This window comes from Paroedura picta, chromosome 12 (genome assembly GCF_049243985.1).
Source record: "Paroedura picta isolate Pp20150507F chromosome 12, Ppicta_v3.0, whole genome shotgun sequence".
In the NCBI taxonomy this organism is placed as follows: Eukaryota; Metazoa; Chordata; class Lepidosauria; order Squamata; family Gekkonidae; genus Paroedura; species Paroedura picta.
In genome coordinates, this window is record NC_135380.1 from 52,071,166 (window position 1) to 52,093,533 (window position 22,368).

Here is a 22,368-nt window from a genome sequence, read left to right on the forward strand (position 1 = left end):
CTCTGAGGGAACTGCTCTAAGAAAACTGTGACTAGTCCAAGGTGGCAGCATGTGGAGGAGGAGTGGGAAATCGACTGTGGCTCTTCCAGTTCGAGGCCACTGCTCTTAACCCCTGCAGCATGCTCACGCCCCACTCTTATTCCACAGGCAGCCAACTTGGCAATCTTGGACCAGTCCCAGTTCCCTCAGGCTCTCTCAATTCCACCTAACTCACAGGGGAGAGGAAAGGAGAGGTGTTTGTAAGCCACTTTGCAGCTTCTTCGGGTAAAATATAAAAAACAGTTCTCAGCACTCAAGGAATATGATACATGGACGGTACTGTAGCTTGCATAATTTTGCTTACTGTCCTTTTACATATTTTGACCTATAAAATGGGGGGGGGGGCGCATTCTTCCAAATAAACAATTTGGGTTAATGGTGCCATTTGAAAGTTCCCTCCCCCCCTCCCCCCTTGGGACTCCTACTTTGGAAGAAGTCCAGACCAGGCGTTCTGTTGTTCGAATATCCGGCTTCTGGGATGTGGCTGACTTGCAGGGCAGCCTGGTGGGGAACCTGCAGCAACCCTGGAGTCTCCAGCGGGTGTCACTGTAGGGCCAGCAGCATCCCTGGGGGGGGGGGGGGCTTTTGGCGGCGGCGGCGGCGGCGGCGGCAGGGCAGGCGAGGAGTCCGGCCTTGCGAGACTGGGGGCCGCCTGGAGGAGCGGCAGCCGTGCGTGTTCGGCAGTCTTCGCGGCGCTCTCTCGCCCGCTCTCATCCGCCGTCTGTCCCGAAGTCCACACTCGGATTCCAGTTATAGGAACGGACCCTGCTGCTGAAGGGGGCCTGAGGCCCTGAGGTCTCCTGGGGCCGGAGCTGGGAACCCGCAGCGACTCTTGTTCCTAGCGGGGGACTTCCGGGCTGCCCCCCCGCCCCCCTCCCCTGCCCCCTCCCTCCCTCTGCCTGCCCCTCTTTCTGCTCGCCCTTGCCGTCCCCCCTGGGCTTGCAGAACAGAAGAGGCGCAGCGGCTGGCGCGAAGCAGCCCCCTCCCCCCTCCCCTCCCCCCCCCCCCTCCGCTGCGGGTCGGTGAGAAAGCCCCGGGAAGAACCGCTTTGAGGAGAGTTTTAGCAAACCGTAAATTTAATCAACTGCCCCAAGGGGAACAGGCCGTGCCCGAACCGGCCCCCAAAACGCGTGTGTGGGAGGGGGGTTGTTGGCGGTGCCCCCCCCCCCCGTTTTTTGGGCCCGACTGTCTCCGTGGTTTAGGCGGCAGCAGTATAGATGCCCAGGGGGGCGCATCTCACGGGGACTTCGGAGCGGAAGACTTGCAGGGCCCTCTTCCGGGCATCTTGGTCAGGGAAGGTGCACAGGTGCGGGCTGGCCTGGAGAGGAGGAGAGGAAGAAGAAGGGCTGAGCGAGGGGGCCGCTGTGGCCGGCCGGCCGGGGTGCCGCACCCTGCGAGTCCCTCCCTTCTCCCCCAGAGCCCTGTCAGGCACGGGTTCCCGACGGGCCGTTCTCCGGAGCGCACACGCTGAGCGACGCTTGATCAATCCTGCCCATTTGCTTTTCCGACCACCGGACAACGGCTTGACTGAACCCCCTGAGGGTCTCGCAGGCTGGCGAATGACATGCAGGGGTGTGTGTGTGTGGGGGGGGGGTGCAGCTTAGGCTTGCCACCTGCACGTGTGGCGTGTGGGGCCTGTGGGGAATGGTGGGGTTGGGGGAAGGGAGAGCACTCAGCAGGATCCGATGCCAGAGTCCAACCTGCAAATCAGCCGTTTTTCCCAGGGGAGGTCATCTCTGCCACTTGGAGCTCTGCTGTAATTCCAGACAATCTCCAGGCCCCACCTGGAAGCTGGCAACCCAATTGCAGCAGGAAGGGGGAATCAGTGGATAATTTTGTCTGGATCCAACCGTTTGCCTCTTGGTTTTAAATCCTGCCTCAAGAAACTTCAGTGACCTTCAGGAAAGGCCCCTAATTTCCTTCTCACAAAAACCCTGGGAGGAAGAATTACTTGAGGAATAGTGCCTGGCCTAAAAGGTCAAGGTATCCCCTGTGCCAGCACCAGGTCATGTCTGACCCTTGGGGTGACGCCCTCCAGCGTTTTCATGGCAGACTCAATACGGGGTGGTTTGTCAGTGCCTTCCCCAGTCATCACCGTTTACCCCCCAGCAGCAAGCTGGGTACTCATTTTACCGACCTCGGAAGGATGGAAGGCTGAGTCAACCTTGAGCCGGCTGCTGGGATCGAACTCCCAGCCTCACGGGCAGACAGCTTCAGACAGCATTTCTGCTGCCTTACCACCCTGCGCCACAAGAGGCTCTAGTGCCTGGCCTAGGTTAACTCAAGTGGATTTAATGGCAAGGTGGAGTTTTCCTGCTGGCCCATGAGAGCTCTCATCCTTTTGGGCTGGTTGGCTCCCTTTTCATCCCTGGTCCACCTTGGTAGCCTCACCCCACAGCTTGCAAGAACTTCTCGTATAGCCAAAGGCTGGCCTTCTGCTTGGCCAAGGACTCTCCTGCTGCAGACACAACGGAGCACTTCCAGGTATGAAACCCTGACTCCAGCAGATCAGTTGGCCTTTTCCAAGGGAGGGTCTGAATCCATCCTGAGGTTCCTGCCTAACCAGGCTTTCTTTGGGGCTGGTCAGCAGACGTGGAGAAGACTTGCCCCCCATTGAACTCAACAGACAGCATTCAGTGGTCCCCAACCGGGGAAGGGAGTGTGCCTCCCCCCATATGTCGCTCCCCCCCACAGCACGGCTAGGCTTGAGCGCAGCGCTGCACCGCGGGGGGTGGGTGGAGGGAGGCGCGGGTGTGGCCTGGTACCGAGGGCTCTACGGCCCAGTACTGGGCCACAGCCCGGGGGTTGGGGAACATGGAGTTATATGACAAAAAAAACCAAACACCAAACTGTGCACCACAGGAATCCGATTAGTGTGCTGTGAGAGGTAAATCAAAGAACAAACAGGCACACACTTGATTTTAGCCCCAAAGACCAAGAAATGTCAAAGAAAAAAACTTGAGAGCCCAAAGCACCAATCTGTGGAAGAGGGTGTCTGTCGCATCTCTGTACGATCTACTGCTTTCAGTCAACTGAATCCAACTGCAGTTGGTAATTCTGCCATAATTCTGAATCATAGAATCCTAGAGTTGGAAGGGGCCACACAGGCCATCTAGTCCAACCCCCTGCTCAACGCAGGATTAGCCCTAAGCATCCTAAAGCATCCAAGAAAATTGTGTATCCAACCTTTGCTCAATTTTATCGACGTCCTTCTTGAAGTGAGGCCTCCATAACTGCACACAGTACTCCAGGTGTGGTCTGACCAGTGCCGTATACAATGGGACTATGACATCTCGTGATTTTGATGTGATGCCTCTGTTGATTCAGTCCAAAATGGCATTTGCCTTTTTTACCGCTGCATCACACTGCCTGCTCATGTTTAGTTTACAATCCACAAGTACCCCAAGGTCTTGTTCACACACAGTGTTACCTAGAAGCGTATCCCCCATCCAGGAGGCATGCTTTGCATTTTTCTGACCCAGAATCAGGTGTGATGAGAGCAGCAAATTGCCTCTGAAGGAGAAATGCAGGGAAATTATCTGTTCTCCAGTGTAGGTGGGGAAACGGCCATTGTGTAGCCGAAGTGAGGAAAATGAAGAAGAACAGCTGGTATTTTGTACTTCGCTTTTCTCTCCCCGAAGGAGTCTCAAAGCAGCTGACAATCACCTTCCTGTCCTCTCCATACAACAGGCACCTTGTGAAGTAGGTGAGGCTGAGAGAGCTCTGAGAGAACTGGCTTAATGTGTCTTAAAGTAGCTTACAGTCACTTTTCCTTCCTCTCCCCACAACCAAACCTTGTGAGGTAGGTGAGGTTGGGAGAGCTCTGAGAGAACTGTGACTGGCCCAAGCTGGCTGCACGTGGAGGAGGAGTGGAGAATCCAACCCTGTACTCCAGATGAGAGGCCGCTATTCTTAACCACCACACAAAAATGGTCCTCAGGTGGTGCCAATGTGGTGAAAATGCATAGCTCCCCATCCGCACTGTGCCCAAATGTGCTTGGGGTCGTTCTTTCCTATAAAAAATCTATCAAGACAGCCTGTAGATGGTTTTTCGCCCCTGATATTGGCTGTAGGTTTTGGGGGTTATGTGGATTTTAATGTTCTTATTGTAAACCGCCATGAGATGGCTGGGCCGGGAGTGGCGCTCAACAAATACAATGATAAATAAGTTAATTAAAAACAAGGAGAAGGAAAGCACAGAAGAGGCATGGGCAGAGGAGACGGCTGCGGGGACAGCAAAGGCGGCCAAGGCAGAGGGAAGCATCCGCAAGGAAGCAGGCTGGAGTTTGAGCCCAGGGGAGTTTTAGGATTTCAGAAAGTTGATTGCATTAAAGTGTCACAATTATAGTGTGCAAATGTTGGAATCTGGATGGTCTTCAGTGCACGTCATTGAGCAGAATATCAAGGGTGTCCTGCAGGGAGCATCAGACGAGATGCATCTTTAGCACTGATAGGACAGGAACTTCCTGGTAGTTTTCAAATTATCTCCTCCAGTGGCCTCAACAGGACTGGCTCAACAGGAGACTTCCTGCTTCTTTAGTGGACTTCCTCCCTGTTGTGCCTGCCTGTAGAAGGCAATTTGGAACTGGGCCCATGACAGACCTGAGGAGGAAAAACAAATCCCCCAGAATGCCTTGAGAGCCCGTGGGGGGGGGGCGTGATGGTCTGGTGGCCAAGGGCCTTGGAGGCCCATGTTTGAATCTCCCTGGTGAACCTGGGCCTGCCATGAACTCAGTGCAGCCTCCCTCACAGGGTGGTGGTTGTGGTAAAATGGAGGCAGGGAGATTGGGATCCTAAGCTACTTTAAGTCCAGACTGTTGGGAGAAAAGCTGGATGACGCCCTCCAGCGTTTTCATGGCAGACTCAATACGGGGTGGTTTGCCAGTGCCTTCCCCAGTCATTACCGTTTACCCCCCCAGCAAGCTGGCTACTCATTTTACCGACCTCAGAAGGATGGAAGGCCGAGTCAACCTTGAGGCGGCTGCTGGGATCGAACTCCCAGCCTCATGGGCAGAGCTTCAGACTGCATGTCTGCTGCCTTACCACTCTGAACCACAAGAGGCTCTTGGATATAAATAAATGAATGCAAAAAATAAATAAATACAAATGCATGTCCCAAAATTATCTAAACAATGAAGAAGTCAAGAAAGTAGGTGAGGAAAAGGAGGGAAAATACTGATGTAACAGGCGGAAAGAAAGGTGGGGGGTTCCTAAATGTTATCATACTGGGAATGGACTCAATTGCACCTCGTCTGGTGTGGCCAGCCGCTAAAACAAGAGTCCTGTAGGAAGCTGTGGCTTCTTCCCCTGGGGCACACACGGGTGCAAACGTGGGGCAGGACACCAAGCCCAAAAGTATCACCCTAATTACTCTTGAGGAATCGGTGAGTCTGGAGGGGGTGAGAAGGGGCGGGGGGTCCCCACCCATTTAGAGCTTTGCAGGCTAGGACGCCTCTCTCTTTGGGAGGGGGGAACGCAGGGAGGCCTGGCCAGTTGACATCACTTCCTGGTACCGCAAAGCCTGAAAAATATGTCAACAGCACCGCTACAGTCAAGTGGTTGAAAAAGGCTAAAACATATAGATTTAAACATAAAGTGAGGTTATGCAACATTTTTATTTCAGGGAAGAATAAACTGACACGTTGTCATGATAGCAGGTGAAAAGTTAGACGGCAGGTGAGTTCAGAGGCTTAGTGAGGGCAGCAGACCAGGCTGGACGGCACTTTGGCAGCCCAACATAGAAAAGCGAGCACTGCTTGTGAAAACTGCTGGGGGGAATTGGCAGTTCTTGCCCACCGTCCATTGAACAGCCACCTCCTCCGTGGAAACCCCCCCCCCCCAGACACACACTTCTGCATGTTAGCCGTCTGTCTGAGCAGCAAGAAACACCACCAGCTGCCTCCCGGACATTAGTCTGGGAATGACCCCCATTTTAATAATCCCCATTTTACACGATGCATGTGTGGCCTCAGTCCTGTCAAGTGCCCAGGAGAGGGGTTCTTGCCCCGTTCCCTTCAAATGAGATCGGTACTCATTATGAGGAGCGCTTGAAAAGTATGGATTAATCCCAGGTCAGCCATTAATGCCGTGACAAGGTCAACCTGGGGTCAGAGGTGCATATCTGACAGGGGCAGGTGACAAAAGAATGCATCAAGACTGACAGAGCCTAACCTCTCCTCCTGGCGCTCAGCTCTGCACTGGCTGACTACATGGCATTGACTCTACAGAGGTCTGTGCTGGAGATGCTCCCGAAGGCACTCTTGGGCTGCATCAACAGAGGCATCACGTCACAATCGCAAGATGTCCTCGTCCCGCTGCAAACCACGTGTACCGTTCTGGAGGCCTCACTTCCCAACGGACGTGCTCAAAATGGAGAGGGGGCAGAGGAGAGCGAGGAGAAGGAGGATCTGAGGGCGCCTGGGGACCAAACCCGAGGAGGAGAGGCTGGAGAAGAGGAGGTGGAGAGGGGACGGGATTGCTGCCTTTTAGTATTTGAAAGGTGGTCACTTGGAGGAGGGCAGGGAAAGGTTCTTGTTGGCAGCAGAGGATACGACCAGCAGCAATGGGTTCAAACTACACGGAGCGTGGGGCGGGGGGGGGGGGAAGAGAAATCCTAAATTCAGCAGTGGGATGGGCTGATTAAGGAGGTGGGGAGCTCCCCCTCACTAGCGGTCTTCAAGGAGTGGGGCTCATGGGAGCTGTAGGTCATGGACATCTGGAGAGTCGCAGTTTGGCTACCCCTGGACAGTATGCTGCCTGTCCAGAATTCCAGGGGCCCTTGTGGGGATTCCCCTGTCTTCCTAGCCACGCAGCCACGCAGCCTGATGTGTGGAGCTTCCCTCAGGCATCAACTGAGCCGGTTCTGCTCTGCGCATCGCTCCTCACACACATCTGGGGTTCAACAGTAACGTAGCTTTCCCCCTTAACAGGCATTAAAGCCAAGGCAAGTCTTTCTACAGAAAACTGGGTAGAGCTCCGTTCTGATATCTCCCATTCCAGCATGGTGGTGTAGTTAAGACCTCTAATCTGGATAACCAGGTTCGATTCCTCCCTTCTCCCGCCAATCACAGTTCTCTCAGAGCTCTCCCAGTCCCACCTACTTTACATGGTGCCTGTGTGGGAAGAGGAAGAGAAGGCAATTATAAGCCATTCTGAGACACACAAGGGCCGCTGGGAAACCTGGGCACCTCACAGTTCTCTCAGAGCTCTCTCAGCTCCACCTATATCACAGGGTGTCTGTTGTGGGGAGACGAAGGGAAAGCAAATGTAAGCCCCTCTGAGACACATAAAATCTGCTGGATGACCTTGGGCCAGTCCCAGTTCTCTCAGAGTTCTCTCAGCCTTACCTTCATCACAAAATAGATTCAAATGGGTAGCCATGTTGGTCTGAAGTAGCACAACAAAATCAGTGTCTAGTAGCACCTTTAAGTCCAACAAAGATTTATTTATTTCGAGTGCTTGCACTTGAAAGCTCACGCCTTGAATAAATCTTTATTAGTCTTAAAGGTGCTACTGGACAGATTTTGTTGTGCTTCCTCACAGGGGAAAGGAACACTAGGCAATTATAAGCCACTTTGAGACACGTTTGGATAGTGAAAAGCCAGCTCTTCTTCTTCTTCTCTTCATAGAACTTGGATTTTAGTCAATAGGTAAAACCGTGACTGTAATTATAGCCTGGGAGGTGGCTTTGTAGTAAGAAAAGAACCCATAGACAGGGAGGTGGGTAGGAAACGATGCTTGATGATCAGTCATTTTCTATTGTTTGAGAGAATTCCAAATGGGCAACATAACCCTTGGTGCTTGTGGGTGGGTGGGTGGGGGGCAAGACGGGGAGAGCTTCTGGAGTTCTGGCCCAGCTGGTGGACCTCTTGATTGCCCCTGGGCATTGGCCACTGTGTGACCAAGAATGTTGGTCAGGATGGGCCACTGGCTGGATCCAACAGGGCTTCGCTCGGGTTCTTGTGTCTGGGGCAGTGATGCTCCGTATTCATGATGCTTGGAGGGCAAGAGGATGGCGACCATTGGTCCCGCATCTTGCAGGACAATCACGCATTCTACAGAAATGTCCCACATCCCGGGCTTTTAAAAATGTCCCGCATGGCCTGGCCGCCGCGGGCGTGTCACAAGCCCCTCGAACCAGCCTGGCTTTGGGCGGCGGTGAGTGGGACCTGCGGGTGCTCTCTCCGCCGGGCAGGCAGGACAGCGGGTGGCTGAGCAGGATGGCCACCGTGGACAGCAACAACAAAAGCGCCCCAGGTAAGGCCCGCGAGGGACCCCAGACAAGCCCTCCTCATCCATTCCCGCCAGGCCCCACACCGATAGATGGACACAGGCCCCACCGCCGCTGAAGCCGACCCACGAGCAGGAGCCCCCACCACCCCCTGCCCCCCCGCCCCCGCCCCCGGTGTCCCACTTTACGTCCCTCACAATCTGGTCACTTTAGGCAAGAGAGGGCGGGCTTCTGGAGTTCTGCCCCTGCTGGTGGACCTCCTGGTGGCCCCTGGGCATTGGCCACTCACTGTGCGACACTCAGAGCTGGACCGGATGGGCCACGGGCTGGATGCATTATGACTTCTCTTATATGTTTATATCTGGGGCAGGGATGCCCTGACTTCTTAGTGCTTGGGGGGCCACGGTGGGAGGGCGTCCAGAGTCCTGGTCATGCTGGGGGACCTCCTGGTGGCCCCTGGGTTTGGGCCGCTCACTGTGTGGATTGGACTGGCCTGAACCAACATGGTTTCTCTTATGTTATGATATGTTCTCCTCACGTGTTGGAAAGCAGCAAGAAGTTAAGCTTGCAGAGCAGATTCCCCTAGGCTGGTGGTGGGACAACAATCGAATGTGGTTCTCCCTCCTGTATTTCCAGGCCTGATGGACGGTCTGCCAAGAAGGCCTCGGGTGGGGCAGTCTGGCGGGGCAACGCTCTCTTATGGTTTCGGAGGGGGAGACAAGTAATGGGAATCCGGCCTCCAGCGAAGCTACGTAGATTTCTGTGGTCTGCAGGAAGGTCAGAACAGCCCTCCTCGATGGGAGGTGGAGACACGGATCTTGCCCTGCCTGAGTGGCTTTCCAGCGGGGAAAGTCCAGCTGTGTGTGTGTGTGTGTGTTGGAGCGCAAGCAACTGCAAACACCCCCCCCCCCATGGCAGCGCACGCGGTATCGGCGCACCCCCGCACACGTGCATCCCGATGCAAATGATCTTTGGGGAAGCCATCACTTTGGTGAGGCTTGGCAGAAAATAATGAGAACCACTAAATCTTTTATAAGGTCAACACTCGAGCAGCTGTCAAACAAGAAAAGAATTTAGCGGAAGAGCCGCAAAAAACTTCCAACACCTCATTAGGCCCTACAGGCCCAGGCCTGGCGTGGCGAGGAGACGCCGGGGCGCCTCCATTTTGTGTCAGTAATTTGTGGCGGAGGAGGGAGGGGGGAGGCGAAGCAGCCAGCGCCGAAGGGGCCTGGGGAGGCTGGGGAATCGTTAGCGCACCAGGAGCGGCCGCGGCTCCTAATTGGAACCATTGGGCATTATCAACGGAGAATTTGCCTGGGCTCCCTGACAGCTATCGAGGCCCGGAATGATCGCCCACTTGTCAGTGTAAAAGACCATTAAAAACAAACCATTTTGATTTAATTGGAGGCGGTGCGCTGGGGCCCAGGTGAGAGGCCTCATCAGGCGGGGCGGCGGCGGAGGCCTTTCCCCCATGCCTGGTGTTGACGCATTCTCGGGTCCCCTTCCCTCCCCTCCCCGCCCGGCCTTTCCCTTCAAGCTCCCTGCATTCAGAAGCTGTCTGGGAGTGAAAGATCCGTCTCCGTCTCCGTCACATCCAGGGCTGCCTTCAATAGGGTTGTCAACAAATGTCGTGACAAGTTACAGGGAGCCCAAGCAGATTTTTTTTTTTTTTTGAGGAGGAGGAGGAGGAGGAAACAGCGGTTCGCTCTGGCTGCAGCCGCAGCAGTGCCGAATTCGCGAAGCATCGTGCGCTTCAAGAACGTGAAAGGCCGGCGGGGCTTCATCGGCACTAGGCAGGCGAGGTGGAACCGGGAAAAGAGTTGCCTGCAAAAGGCAGGATCCCGTGTCAGTAAAGGGAGGCCGAGGGCTGAAAGGACCTTCTCTGGGAGGTCTGGCTTTCCCCTCTCGAGAGCAGGTTGGCTGGGACATCCTTGCAGATTGAGGGATGCCAGCCTCCAGGTGGGGCCTGGGGATCCCCTGGAATTCCAGCCCATCCCCAGACTACAGAGCTCAGTTCCCCTGGAGGATAGGGCTGCTTGGGAGGGGGATGGAGGGATGGCAGCCTCCAGGTGGGGCCTGGGGATCCCCTGGAATTCCAGCCCATCCCCAGACTACAGAGCTCAGTTCCCCTGGAGGAAAGGGCTGCTTGGGAGGGGGATGGAGGGATGCCAGCCTCCAGGTGGGGCCTGGGGATCCCCTGGAATTCCAGCCCATCTCCACACTACAGAGCTCAGTTCCCCTGGAGGAAAGGGCTGCTTGGGAGGGGGACGGAGGGATGCCAGCCTCCAGGTGGGGCCTGGGGATGCCCTGGAATTCCAGCTCCTCTCCAGACTACAGAGCTCAGTTCCCCTGGAGGAAAGGGCTGCTTGGGAGGGGGACGGAGGGATGCCAGCCTCCAGGTGGGGCCTGGGGATGCCCTGGAATTCCAGCTCCTCTCCAGACTACGGAGCTCAGTTCCCCTGGAGGAAAGGGCTGCTTGGGAGGGGACGGAGGGATGCCAGCCTCCAGGTGGGGCCTGGGGATGCCCTGGAATTCCAGCTCCTCTCCAGACTACAGAGCTCAGTTCCCCTGGAGGAAAGGGCTGCTTGGGAGGGGGACGGAGGGATGCCAGCCTCCAGGTGGGGCCTGGGGATCCCCTGGAATTCCAGCCCATCTCCAGACTACAGAGCTCAGTTCCCCTGGAGGAAAGGGCTGCTTGGGAGGGGGATGGAGGGATGCCAGCCTCCAGGTGGGGCCTGGGGATCTCCTGGAATTCCAGCTCATCCCCAGATACAGAGCTCAGTTCCCCTGGAGGAAAGGGCTGCTTGGGAGGGGGACGGAGGGATGCCAGCCTCCAGGTGGGGCCTGGGGATCTCCTGGAATTCCAGCTCATCCCCAGATACAGAGCTCAGTTCCCCTGGAGGAAAGGGCTGCTTGGGAGGGGGACGGAGGGATGCCAGCCTCCAGGTGGGGCCTGGGGATCTCCTGGAATTCCAGCTCATCCCCAGATACAGAGCTCAGTTCCCCTGGAGGAAAGGGCTGCTTGGGAGGGGGACGGAGGGATGCCAGCCTCCAGGTGGGGCCTGGGGATCCCTTGGAATTCCAGCTCCACTCCAGACTGCATAGCTCAGTTCCCCTGGAGGAAAGGGCTGCTTGGGAGGGGGACGGAGGGATGCCAGCCTCCAGGTGGGGCCTGGGGATCCCCTGGAATTCCAGCCCATCTCCAGACTACCGAGCTCAGTTCCCCTGGAGGAAAGGGCTGCTTGGGAGGGGGACGGAGGGATGCCAGCCTCCAGGTGGGGCCTGGGGATCCCCTGGAATTCCAGCTCCTCTCCAGACTGCAGAGCTCAGTTCCCCTGGAGGAAAGGGCTGCTTGGGAGGGGGACGGAGGGATGCCAGCCTCCAGGTGGGGCCTGGGGATCCCCTGGAATTCCAGCTCCTCTCCAGGCTACAGAGATCAGTTCCCCTGGAGGAGAGGGCTGCTTGGGAGGGGGACTGAGAGGCTGGATATTTGAGGTTGGAATCTGGGCATTGCAGAGTTTGGGGGTGCAAGCAATGTCAGTGGAGAACAATACTGCCCCCTCCAAATCTGCCCTCTTCTCCCGGGGATCTGATTGTTGAAGCTTCAAGATCCTTTCAATTTGTAAAGTGCCACAGATGACACCTAAAGTTTGGCAAACCCAACTCAAGTTCATTACAGGTCAAACATCCCTTCTTCCTCATCTTTGTTAGTTTGTCATAGAATCATAGAATCATAGAGTTGGAAGGGGCCATACAGGCCATCTAGTCCAACCCCCTGCTCAACGCAGGATTAGCCCTAAGCATCCTAAAGCATCCAAGAAAAGTGTGTATCCAACCTTTGCTTGAAGACTTCCAGTGAGGGGGCGCTCACCACCTCCTTAGGCAGCCTATTTCACTGCTGAACTACTCTGACTGTGAAAACCTTTTTCCTGATATCTAGCCTATATCGTTGTACTTGAAGTTTAAACCCATTACTGCGTGTCCTTTCCTCTGCAGCCAGCAGAAACAGCATCCTGCCCTCCTCCAAGTGACAACCTTTCAAATACTTAAAGAGGGCTATCATGTCCCCTCTCAACCTCCTTTTCTCCAGGCTGAACATTCCCAAGTCCCTCAACCTATCTTCATAGGGCTTGGTCCCTTGGCCCCAGATCATCTTCGTTGCTCTCCTCTGTACCCTTTCAATTTTATCGATGTCCTTCTTGAAGTGAGGCCTCCAGAACTGCACACAGTACTCCAGGTGTGGTCTGACCAGTGCCGTATACAGTGCCGTATACAATGGGATGTATTTTATGTATTTTAACTTCTCAAATGTATTTTAACACTGTTTCTTTAACTCCTTTTAACAATTGTTTTAATTATTGGGGAGTGGGAGGGTAGTTTAACAGTTATATGATGTCCATGGACTACAATTATCATGAGCCCCTGCCAGCATGGCCAGTTGGCAGTAGCTCATGATAATTGTAGTCCATGGACTTCTGGAGAGCCACAGATGGCCACCCCTGAGAACGAGGGAAGTTTTAATTCCACTCCTTTCTTCATTGCTTGGACCTCATTTGGAATATCATGTCCAGTTCTGGGTGCTGCAGTCCAGGAAGGTTATTGACCAGTTGGAACCTGATCAGAGAAGGGAAGTTAAGGTGGCTGAAGGGTTTGAATCCAGGCCTTACAAAGAGAGGTCGAGAGAGCTGGGCCTCTGCAGCTTGAAGAAGAGAAGGGCCAGGGGTGATACTATAGCAGTGTTTAACTATGCAAAAGGGGCCAACGTATTTACTGCAGCTTTAGAGACAAGGGCCAAGAGCCAGGGGTTCATAGGAAGGGAAAGTATTTAAATATCAGAAAGCATTTTCTGATGGGGGGGCTGTTTGTAGATGGAAGAGGATGCCTGGGAAGATGGTGGAATCTTGTTCCTTGGGAGTGTTAAGGGGATTGGATGAGCACCTGTCAGGAGTGTGTGAGTTTTAAGTCCGAAAGAAGGTGGGGGGTTGGACTGGATGATCCTTTGTGGTCTCTTCCCGCTCTGTGTGAATAGGATTATGAAGGACTGCTTGCCTTCATAAAAACTTACTTTCCAGTGAATTTCTGCATTGGTTCACGTCTGGATAAGTTTGCTGACATTCTTTTTGCAATGTGCCAGAATAAAAAAAAGTAGTGACACCCAGGCTCTCAAAGGAATGTGAAACACATATGTGCTCTGGAGCTCTTTGATCCATCCCCTCTCTCACAAACATACACACATGCACAGAAGCATATCCCTTCCCTCCCCACTTCCCCCTCCCCTCTCACTTCCCCAACTTACTCCCTGGTCGCTCCCCCCCCTGACACACACACAAACAGACAAACATGCACACGAAGAGTCCTCCCTCCACCTGCACTGGCCGCCTCCTTCTCTCCCTCCCTCCCTCCCTCTTTTGGTGCTCCCTGGGGCGGGACTATGGATGTCATGTACCCATTTCCATCTCAGGTCGTGCACCAGAAGATGTGTTCCACATCAACAAACAGCTAGATGGGTGTATTTTGTTTGTGTGCAGGTAAGGGGCTGTTGATGAGTCGCAAATCTGGGATCAAGATTGCAGGGAGAAATATCAACAATCTCAGATATGCAGATGATACCACTCTAATGGCAGAAAGTGAAGAGGAACTAAAGAGCCTGTTGATGCGGTTGAAGGAGGAGAGTGCAAAAGTTGGCTTGAAACTCAACATCAAGAAAACAAAGATTATGGCATCCGGCCCCCTCAATTCCTGGCAAATCGATGGGGAAGAAATGGAGGTAGTGACAGATTTTATTTTCCTGGGCTCCAAGATCACTGCAGATGGGGACTGCAGCAAAGAAATTAAAAGACGCTTGCTCCTGGGGAGGAAAGCTATGGCAAATCTAGACAGCATCCTAAAAAGCAGAGACATCACCCTGCCAACGAAAGTGCGTTTAGTCAAGGCTATGGTATTCCCATTTGCAATGTATGGCTGCGAAAGTTGGACCATAAGGAAGGCCGAGCGTCAAAGAATTGAGGCTTTTGAACTCTGGTACTGGAGAAGACTCTTGCGAGTCCCTTGGATTGCAAGGCGAACAAACCGATCAGTCCTAGAGGAGATCAGCCCAGACTGCTCCTTAGAAGGCCAGATCCTGAAGATGAAACTCAAATACTTTGGCTACCTCATGAGAAGGAAGGACTCCCTGGAGAAGAGCCTAATGCTGGGAGCGATCGAGGGCAAAAGAAGAAGGGGACAACAGAGAATGTGGTGGCTGGATGGAGTCCCTGAAGCAGTAGGTGCAAACTTAAATGGACTCTGGGGAATGGTAGAGGATAGGAAGGCCTGGAGGATCATTGTCCATGGGGCCGCAATGGGTCGGACACGACTTCGCACCTAACAACAACAACAACAACAAAGGGGCTGTCATGTCACACTGGCTGATTGCCATTCTCCAGGCTCTTTAAGGCAGGAGGTGTTCAGAGGCTGTTTGCCACTGCCCGCCTCTCCCTCACAGCCCTGGTTATCTCCCATCCAAGGGCTAAGATCCGATGAGGTCAGGCTCATGTGGGCCAGTCAAAGGAGGACGGTGTATTTTATTGCTTTATTAATTAAGCTGAACATTATATTGAACGGGGCCGTCTCTGCAGTGGTCTCTTGAGCATGAAACACATTCCCTATAGAGATTACCTGATGCCCTAGCTTTTAATTTCCTTGTCAAGTTAAAAACATTTCTATCCCCCCCCCCCCCCCCCGCCAATTAATGGACTCATGTGGAGCTGGGTATTGTCTGTGGCAGTGGGTTTTTGAACACATGAAGTTTCCTTATATCAAATCAGACCATTAAGAATTGTTTTTATACTCCATTTTTCACTCCCTGAAGGAGTCTCAAAGTGGCTTCCCTTTCTCTTCCCACAGCAGACACCCTGTGAGGGAGGGGAGGCTGAGAGCCCTGACAGAACTGCTCTGACAAAACTGTGTCTGGCCAAGGTCAGCCAAATGGCTGCCTGTGGGGGAGGATGGGGGAGTCTAACCCAGCTCTCCAGATCAGAGACCACCGCTCTTAAGCAGGTTCAGGAGTTGGCAACCCTGCGTATGCAGCTGTTTTATACTAAACGAAGCCCTCAGTCCACCTGCATGGACCGGCAGGGGCTCTCCAGGGTCCCAGAGAGAGGGCCTGGACCGTTCCTTCTGCCTGATCCTTTTTGCTGAAGCTGCCAAGGATTGAACCGGGGACTTTTGCATGCCAAGCAGGGCCCCCACTTGCCCAGGCTACGAGAAATGTGTCAGATTTCAGAAGGTAAGCAGGGTTGTTCCTGGTTAGTACTTGGATGGGAGACCACCAAGGAAGTGAAGTGTTGCTACGCTGAGGTAGGCAATGGAAGACCACCTCTGAATGTCTTGAGTCTTGAAAACCCTACAGGGAGCCATAAGCCGATGGTGCTTCAACAGCATTCTCCATCCTGCCCCTCGATCCTAGTCCGTCATTCTAAACATCACACAGCACTGTGCACAGCCCCCCCCCCGGATGTTGAAGGGGCATGGCAGAAGTGAACTGTCTGTTCTTGCACATGAAGACAAAGTACGACATTGGAAGACAAACAAGCACACCACACACTTGCCCCTGTGTCTGACAGGGCACCGACACTAGATTTTTTACTTTCTCACATCTAAGCGAACCCCAGGGCTCTCGCCCGCCTTGTTCAAACAGATGCCACCTCTCCCTTCCGAGAAATGGGGGAGACGTAAAGTGTATTTTGCGTGTGCCTGTGAGTCCACACACACGTGCTGCTTGTTTTTAGGAAGGATCAGCCAGTGAGTTTGCATGAGATCCCGAGAGGGCATCAAATTCTGCCCCCTGGAATCCCTGTGCAAAAGCCGATACGGTGGGCAAGTCCAGTCCGTAATGATGCTCGCTGGAAACCCCCCCCCCTCCCACCTGCCAGAGCTCTCTCCTCTCAGGTGTGTTCGGGGAGAACAGCTCCTCTGCTGACAGGGATCTGGGGTCGTTTAGTGCTGGGTTGCAAATGAAGTCTTTTGCTAAGCTACCCAAAAATTGGCTTGTTGATGCCTCATGGTTTGTGCACCACAGAGAGCCAGAGCTTGTTTTGATGCCATCGGTGACCCCCCCCCTAAGTTGAATGCAGCTCACGAGTTATTGGGGGGGGGCACACAATCCTGGCACTTCTTTGGTTCTTCTAGCCCTGGGGCCTGGCTGCTGAGTGGGTGGGCTCCACTGTAAGGGGCTGGCATCCCCCCGTGCTCATTTCACCCCCTCCCTTTTAAACAAAGCTCCTACTTCATTTGTAACCTGACTTCCTCCTCAGCAGGAACCCAAGACAGCTTCCGGCATTTCCTTCTACTCCACTGTAACCCTTTCCCTGTTGATGTTTTATTCGTGTCCCTGAATACCATCGCTCCTATTAAAAAAGACTATCAAGATCTGGGGAGGAAGCTCAAGCAAATGGGGGCACAAGGGGTATTCTCTTCAATCTTGCCTGTCAAGGGAAGAGGAATGCGTCGGGAGGGGAAAATAATGGAGGTGAATCACTGGCTGCGTAGTTGGTGCCGGCAGGAGAGATTTGGTTTCTGGGACCATGGGATAGGCTTTCTTGAGGAAGGCCTACTAGCACCCGATGGACTGCACTTATCGAAGCTGGGGAAGAATGTGTTTGGCAGGAACCTGGGGAGATTCATCAGGAGAGCTTTAAACTGAAGCCACAAGGGTAAGGAGACGATCAACATAGGGAGTGTAAGGAAGGAGACCGATCGGAGGCAGCCCAACCGGCAAGGCCAGCTCATAGGGAACCAAAAGTAAAAGGATTCAGATGTCTTTATACTAACACGCGAAGCATGGGCAATAAAAAGGAAGAGCTGGAACTTCTCATGCTGATGGAAAGGTATGATCTAGTAGGCATCACAGAAACTTGGTGGAATGATTCTCATGACTGGAATGTAATGGTGGATGGATATGAACTGTTCAGAAAAAACAGAATAGATCGAAGAGGTGGAGGAGTGGCACTGTATGTGAGGAAAGGGCTTACCTGTCAGGAAATTCTAGTGAAGGAGAGCATATCTACAGTGGAAAGCATCTGGGTGAAAATAAGCGAGGGGAAAAGAAACAGTGTGGTGGTTGGTGTCTGCTACCGACCGCCTGACCAACGAGAGGATGTGGATGCTGCACTTTGTGAGCAGCTTGAGAAAATATCCAAGCGGCAGGACCTTGTCATCATGGGTGACTTCAATTTCCCAGATGTGTGCTGGGAAACAAACTCTGCAAAGCGTCCCCAGTCATGCAACTTTCTGACCTGCCTGGCTGACAATTTCATTTATCAAATGGTAGATGAACCCACAAGAGGTTCAGCCATACTGGACTTAATACTGACCAACAGGCAAGAGTTAGTGGATGAGGTGAAGGAGGTGGGGACCCTAGGGGGAAGTGACCATGTCCTCATAGAATTCTTTTTGAGATGGGGAGCCAAGGAAGCTTGTAGCCAGACGCGGATGTTGGATTTTCGTAGGGCAAACATTAATAAACTCAGACATGATGAGTGTCATACCATGGACGAGAATGCTGGAATGGAAGGGAGCATGTGAAGGGTGGGTGCTACTCAAACAAGAGCTATTGCATGCTCAATCAATGACTATCCCAGAAAGACGAAAACACTGCAGGAGCTCTAAGAAGCCTATTTGGATGAACAGAGAACTTCAAGAGGAACAAAGAAAGAAAAGGAAAATGTTCAGGAAATGGAGGGAAGGACAGAGCTCTAAAGAAGAGTACCTACAGGTTACTAGGCACTGTAGATCAATCATCAGAAAGGCCAAAGCTGAGAGTGAGCTAAGATTGGCCAGGGAAGCCCATTGTAACAAGAAAAGATTTTTCAGTTATGTGAGGAGCAAGCATAAAGTAAAGGAGGCAATAGGCCCACTGTTGGGTACGGATGGACAAACTCTAACGGAGGATGCAGAGAAAGCAGAAAGGCTCAAAACCTATTTTACATCTGTTTTCCCCCACAGATCAAAGGGTTTAGGCACATCTAGAGATGGCAATAGCCAAAGGATAGTGTCTGGGTGACAGGTTAACATGGATAGAGAGGTTGTTGAGAGGCATTTAGCTGCACTGGATTTCAAATCCCCTGGACCGGATGAAATGCACCCGAGAGTGCTCAAAGAACTTTCCGGAGAACTTGCACAGCCCTTGTCCATCATCTTCGGGACCTCTCTAAGGACTGGAGATGTCCCGGAGGACTGGAAGAGACCAAACGTTATTCCAATCTTCAAAAAAGGGAGGAAGGATGACCCGGGAAACTACAGACCAGTGAGTCTGACCTCTGTTGTGGGGAAGATAAAGGAGCAGATATTAAAGGGAGCGATCTGCAAACATCTAGAGGACAATTTGGTGATCCAAGGAAGTCAGCATGGATTTGTCTCCAACAGGTCCTGCCAGACCAACCTGGTTTCCTTTTTTGACTAAGTAACAGGTTTGCTGGATCAGGGAAATTCGGTTGATGTCGTTTACTTGGATTTTAGTAAAGCCTTTGACAAGGTTCCCCATGATGTTCTGATGGATAAGCTGAAGGACTGCAATCTGGATTTTCAGATAGTTAAGTGGATAGGGAATTGGTTAGAGAACCGCACTCAAAGAGTTGTTGTCAATGGTGTTTCATCAGACAGACCCCGCGGTGCAGCGCTGCGCTCAAGCCTAGCCGTGCTGTGTGGGGGAGCGACATATGGGGGGAGGCACACTCCCTTCCCCCCCCCGGTCCCCGGCCTGAAAACGGTTGGGGACCACTGAATGCTGTCTGTTGAGTTCAATGGGGGGCAAGTCTTCTCCACGCCTCCTGACCAGACCCAAAGAAAGCCTGGTTAGGCAGGATCCTCAGGATGGATTCATACCCTCCCTTGGAAAAGGCCAACTGATCTGCTGGAGTCAGGGTTTCATACCGCACTCAAAGAGTTGTTGTCAGTGTTGTTTCATCAGACTGGAGAGAGGTGAGTAGCAGGGTACCACAGTGCTTGGTGCTCGCCCTGGTAGTTTTTAACATATTTATTAATGATCTAGATGAGGGGGTAGAAGGACTACTCATCAAGTTTGCAGATGACACCAAATTGGGAGGACTGGCAAATACTCCGGAAGATAGAGACAGTGTTTAACGAGATCTGAACACAATGGAAAAATGGGCAAATGAGAACTAAACATGAGCAGGCAGTGTGATGCAGCAGTAAAAAAGGTGAATGCCATTTTGGGCTGTATCAACCAGGGCATTACATCAAAATCACAAGATGCCATAGTCCCATTGTATACGGCACTGGTCAGACCACACCTGGAGTACTGTGTGCAGTTCTGGAGGCCTCACTTCAAGAAGGACGTCGATAAAATTGAAAGGGTACAGAGGAGAGCAACGAGGATGATCTGGGGCCAAGGGACCAAGCCCTATGAAGATAGGTTGAGGGACTTGGGAATGTTCAGCCTGGAGAAAAGGAGGTTGAGAGGGGACATGATAGCCCTCTTTAAGTATTTGAAAGGTTGTCACTTGGAGGAGGGCAGGATGCTGTTCCCATTGGCTGCAGAGGAAAGGACACTTTGGGTTTAAACTTCAAGTACAACGATATAGGCTCGAGCCTTCGGGGGGAGGTGGGGTATAAATACAATAATAATAATAATAATAAAAATAATAATATCAGGAAAATACTTTTCACAGTCAGAGTAGTTCAGCAGTGGAATAGGCTGCCTAAGGAGGTGGTGAGCTCCCCCTCACTGGCAGTCTTCAAGCAAAGGTTGGATACACACTTTTCTTGGATGCTTTAGGATGCTTTGGGCTGATCCTGCATTGAGCAGGGGGTTGGACTAGATGGCCTGTATGGCCTCTTCCAACTCTATGATTCTATGACGTTTTAAAAACATCGAGGAAAAATTCCAAGAAAAAATAAAAGAGGAAAACATTTAAAAGTATGAGGGAAAAGTACCAAATGAGAAGAGCCTCTTGTGGTGCAGAGTGGTAAGGCAGCAGACATGCAGTCTGAAGCTGTCTGCCCATGAGACTGGGAGTTCGATCCCAGCAGCCGGCTCTAGGTTGACTCAGCCTTCCATCCTTCCGAGGTCGGTAAAATGAGGACCCAGCTTGCATGCTGGGGGGTAAACGGTAATGACTGGGGAAGGCACTGGCAAACCACCCCGTATTGAGTCTGCCATGAAAACGCTGGAGGGCGTCACCCCAAGGGTCAGACATGACCGTGCTTGCACAGGGGATACCTTTACCTTTACCTTACCAAATGAGAAACAAAACAAAAGGACATCAGTTAGGTATTCTAATACTCAGTTGCGGACACCAGTAACCTTGTTTCTAAAGAGCATTCTATGTGAAAATGGCTTACTTCCTCTCTAACTATGGCCAACAATTACAAATATGTAAGAAAAAGGCTTTTTTCTTTTTACATATCTAACAGTTGTGCTATTATCGATGACTTTGGCCTAGCACATTTGGTTTCCCCTTTCCTCCATTTTAACTTATAACAACAACCCTGTGAAGTAGGTTAGACCAAGAGTGACTTGCTCAAGGTCACCCTGCAAGCCTCCAAGGCAGAGTGGGGCTTTCTCTCCTGCTGTCCTGGAGCCTAGTTGGACACTCTAGGCACATTGCTTTGCTCCACACTTAAGAGAGGCAATGCAAAAGGCAGGGACTTAGGGATGCCGGGGGCCTAGCAAAAGTCATGGATCGACCCCACAATCACTGGGGTCCATTCCGCTCGACTTCAATGTTGCAAAAGGCTTCCAAATGGTAAAGGCTACTAATTTGCAATTACGCACGACGTCGCACACAATCTGCCACACTCCTGAAACCGACCCCCAAAAAGCGATTCGTTGTAGCGCTTAAAGGGGAATCCAGAAAAGTGGATTCACCCTCCGAAAAGCGCTACACTCTTGCAAACAATCTGCAACAGTAGCAAAAAAGACCTGTGCGTTCCCATTGTTGTGGTTCCAGCCAAGTCCCTCCCCCTGGCTCTCTCCTCCGAACTTCCGGCGAAACGATCGCCATTTTTTTTTCTCCGAGCGAGCAGAAAGCAACGACCCAACGAGGCTTCATTCACCCGGCGAAGCTTCTCCGGCTACAGTCCCTTGATGATCAGACCCCCCCTCCCCCGTGTCCCCTCCAGTGCAGAGGCCCAGGCCAGGACAGTTACCCCAGTTTCCTGCAGCTTCCTCAACCTAGGATGGGAATTCTGGTCTTGGGCATTAACCTGCTATGGCCATCCTACATGCAAGCGGCTGGTGCTCAGGGGTCAGCATCAGAAACCAGATTGAACAAGCTGCATTAACAGGTCTGGCTGGACCTCCCACTCTCCAGCCTGCCCTTTGTTCGTGTGTCCAGTGCCGCCAGGGGGGGCTTTGAGAGTAGGACTGTGTGGCAGCCAGGCAAGAGACGTCAGGGGGGGGGGCTCATTCCATGGCCTCATTCGGCACCCTGCCCTGCTGGTTCCTCAGAGTCTCTCATCCAGATACTGGCCAAGGCTGGCCTGGCTCTTGAGGAACCCCTGTGGCCTGCAAGGGGCTCCCCTCCCCGGTCTCCATGCAGGGCCGTGTTTCCCACAGGAGACTTCTAGGCACCTTCCCATGAGCCAGACCAGTCAAGGATTCACTCGGAAGAAAGTCTGTTCAGCAGAGCACCTGTTTCTTCCAGCCACTGTCCTTTTAGAAGATGGTTTGTTTCACAGATCTGAGCACTTCTGTTTCTCTGCTTAATTGGTTCCTTGCTTTCCACTCAGAGTGGCCAAGAGATCCCAGAATGGGGATGACAACCAGACTGGTGTGGTGGTTAAGAGCAGTGGCCTCTAATCCTGGAGAACCGGGCTTGATCCCCCCACTCCTCCTCCACCTGCAGCCAGCTGGGTGACCTTGGGCCAGTCACAGTTCTCTCAGAGCTCTGTCAGCCTCACCCACCTCACAGGGTGTCTGTTGTGGGGAGAGGAAAGAGAAGACGACTGTATGCCGCTTTGAGACTCCTTCGGGGAATGAAAAATGGGGTATAAAACCAGCTCTCTTAAATGTGTCCCTTTTCACAGGAACCATGATGGGAAGAGGAATTGCCTTGCCCTTTAGAGCCAAAACTATTGTTCACTAATTTATTTTTCGT

At 52.7% G+C, this 22,368-nt stretch overlaps 1 protein-coding gene across 3 annotated transcripts in view; it reads right to left on the minus strand.

Moving 5' to 3' along the window:
- Positions 1-1,097: 1,097 nt before the first annotated feature.
- The window catches only part of CFAP77 (cilia and flagella associated protein 77), a 159,529-nt gene continuing 138,258 nt past the window's right edge, over positions 1,098-22,368 (minus strand). For all 3 annotated transcript variants that reach the window (XM_077306127.1, XM_077306125.1, XM_077306128.1), the window contains exon 6: positions 1,098-1,357. In XM_077306127.1, coding sequence (XP_077162242.1) covers positions 1,238-1,357 — 120 coding nt within the window. In that variant the 3' untranslated portion in view covers positions 1,098-1,237. The remainder of the gene's footprint in view (positions 1,358-22,368) is intronic.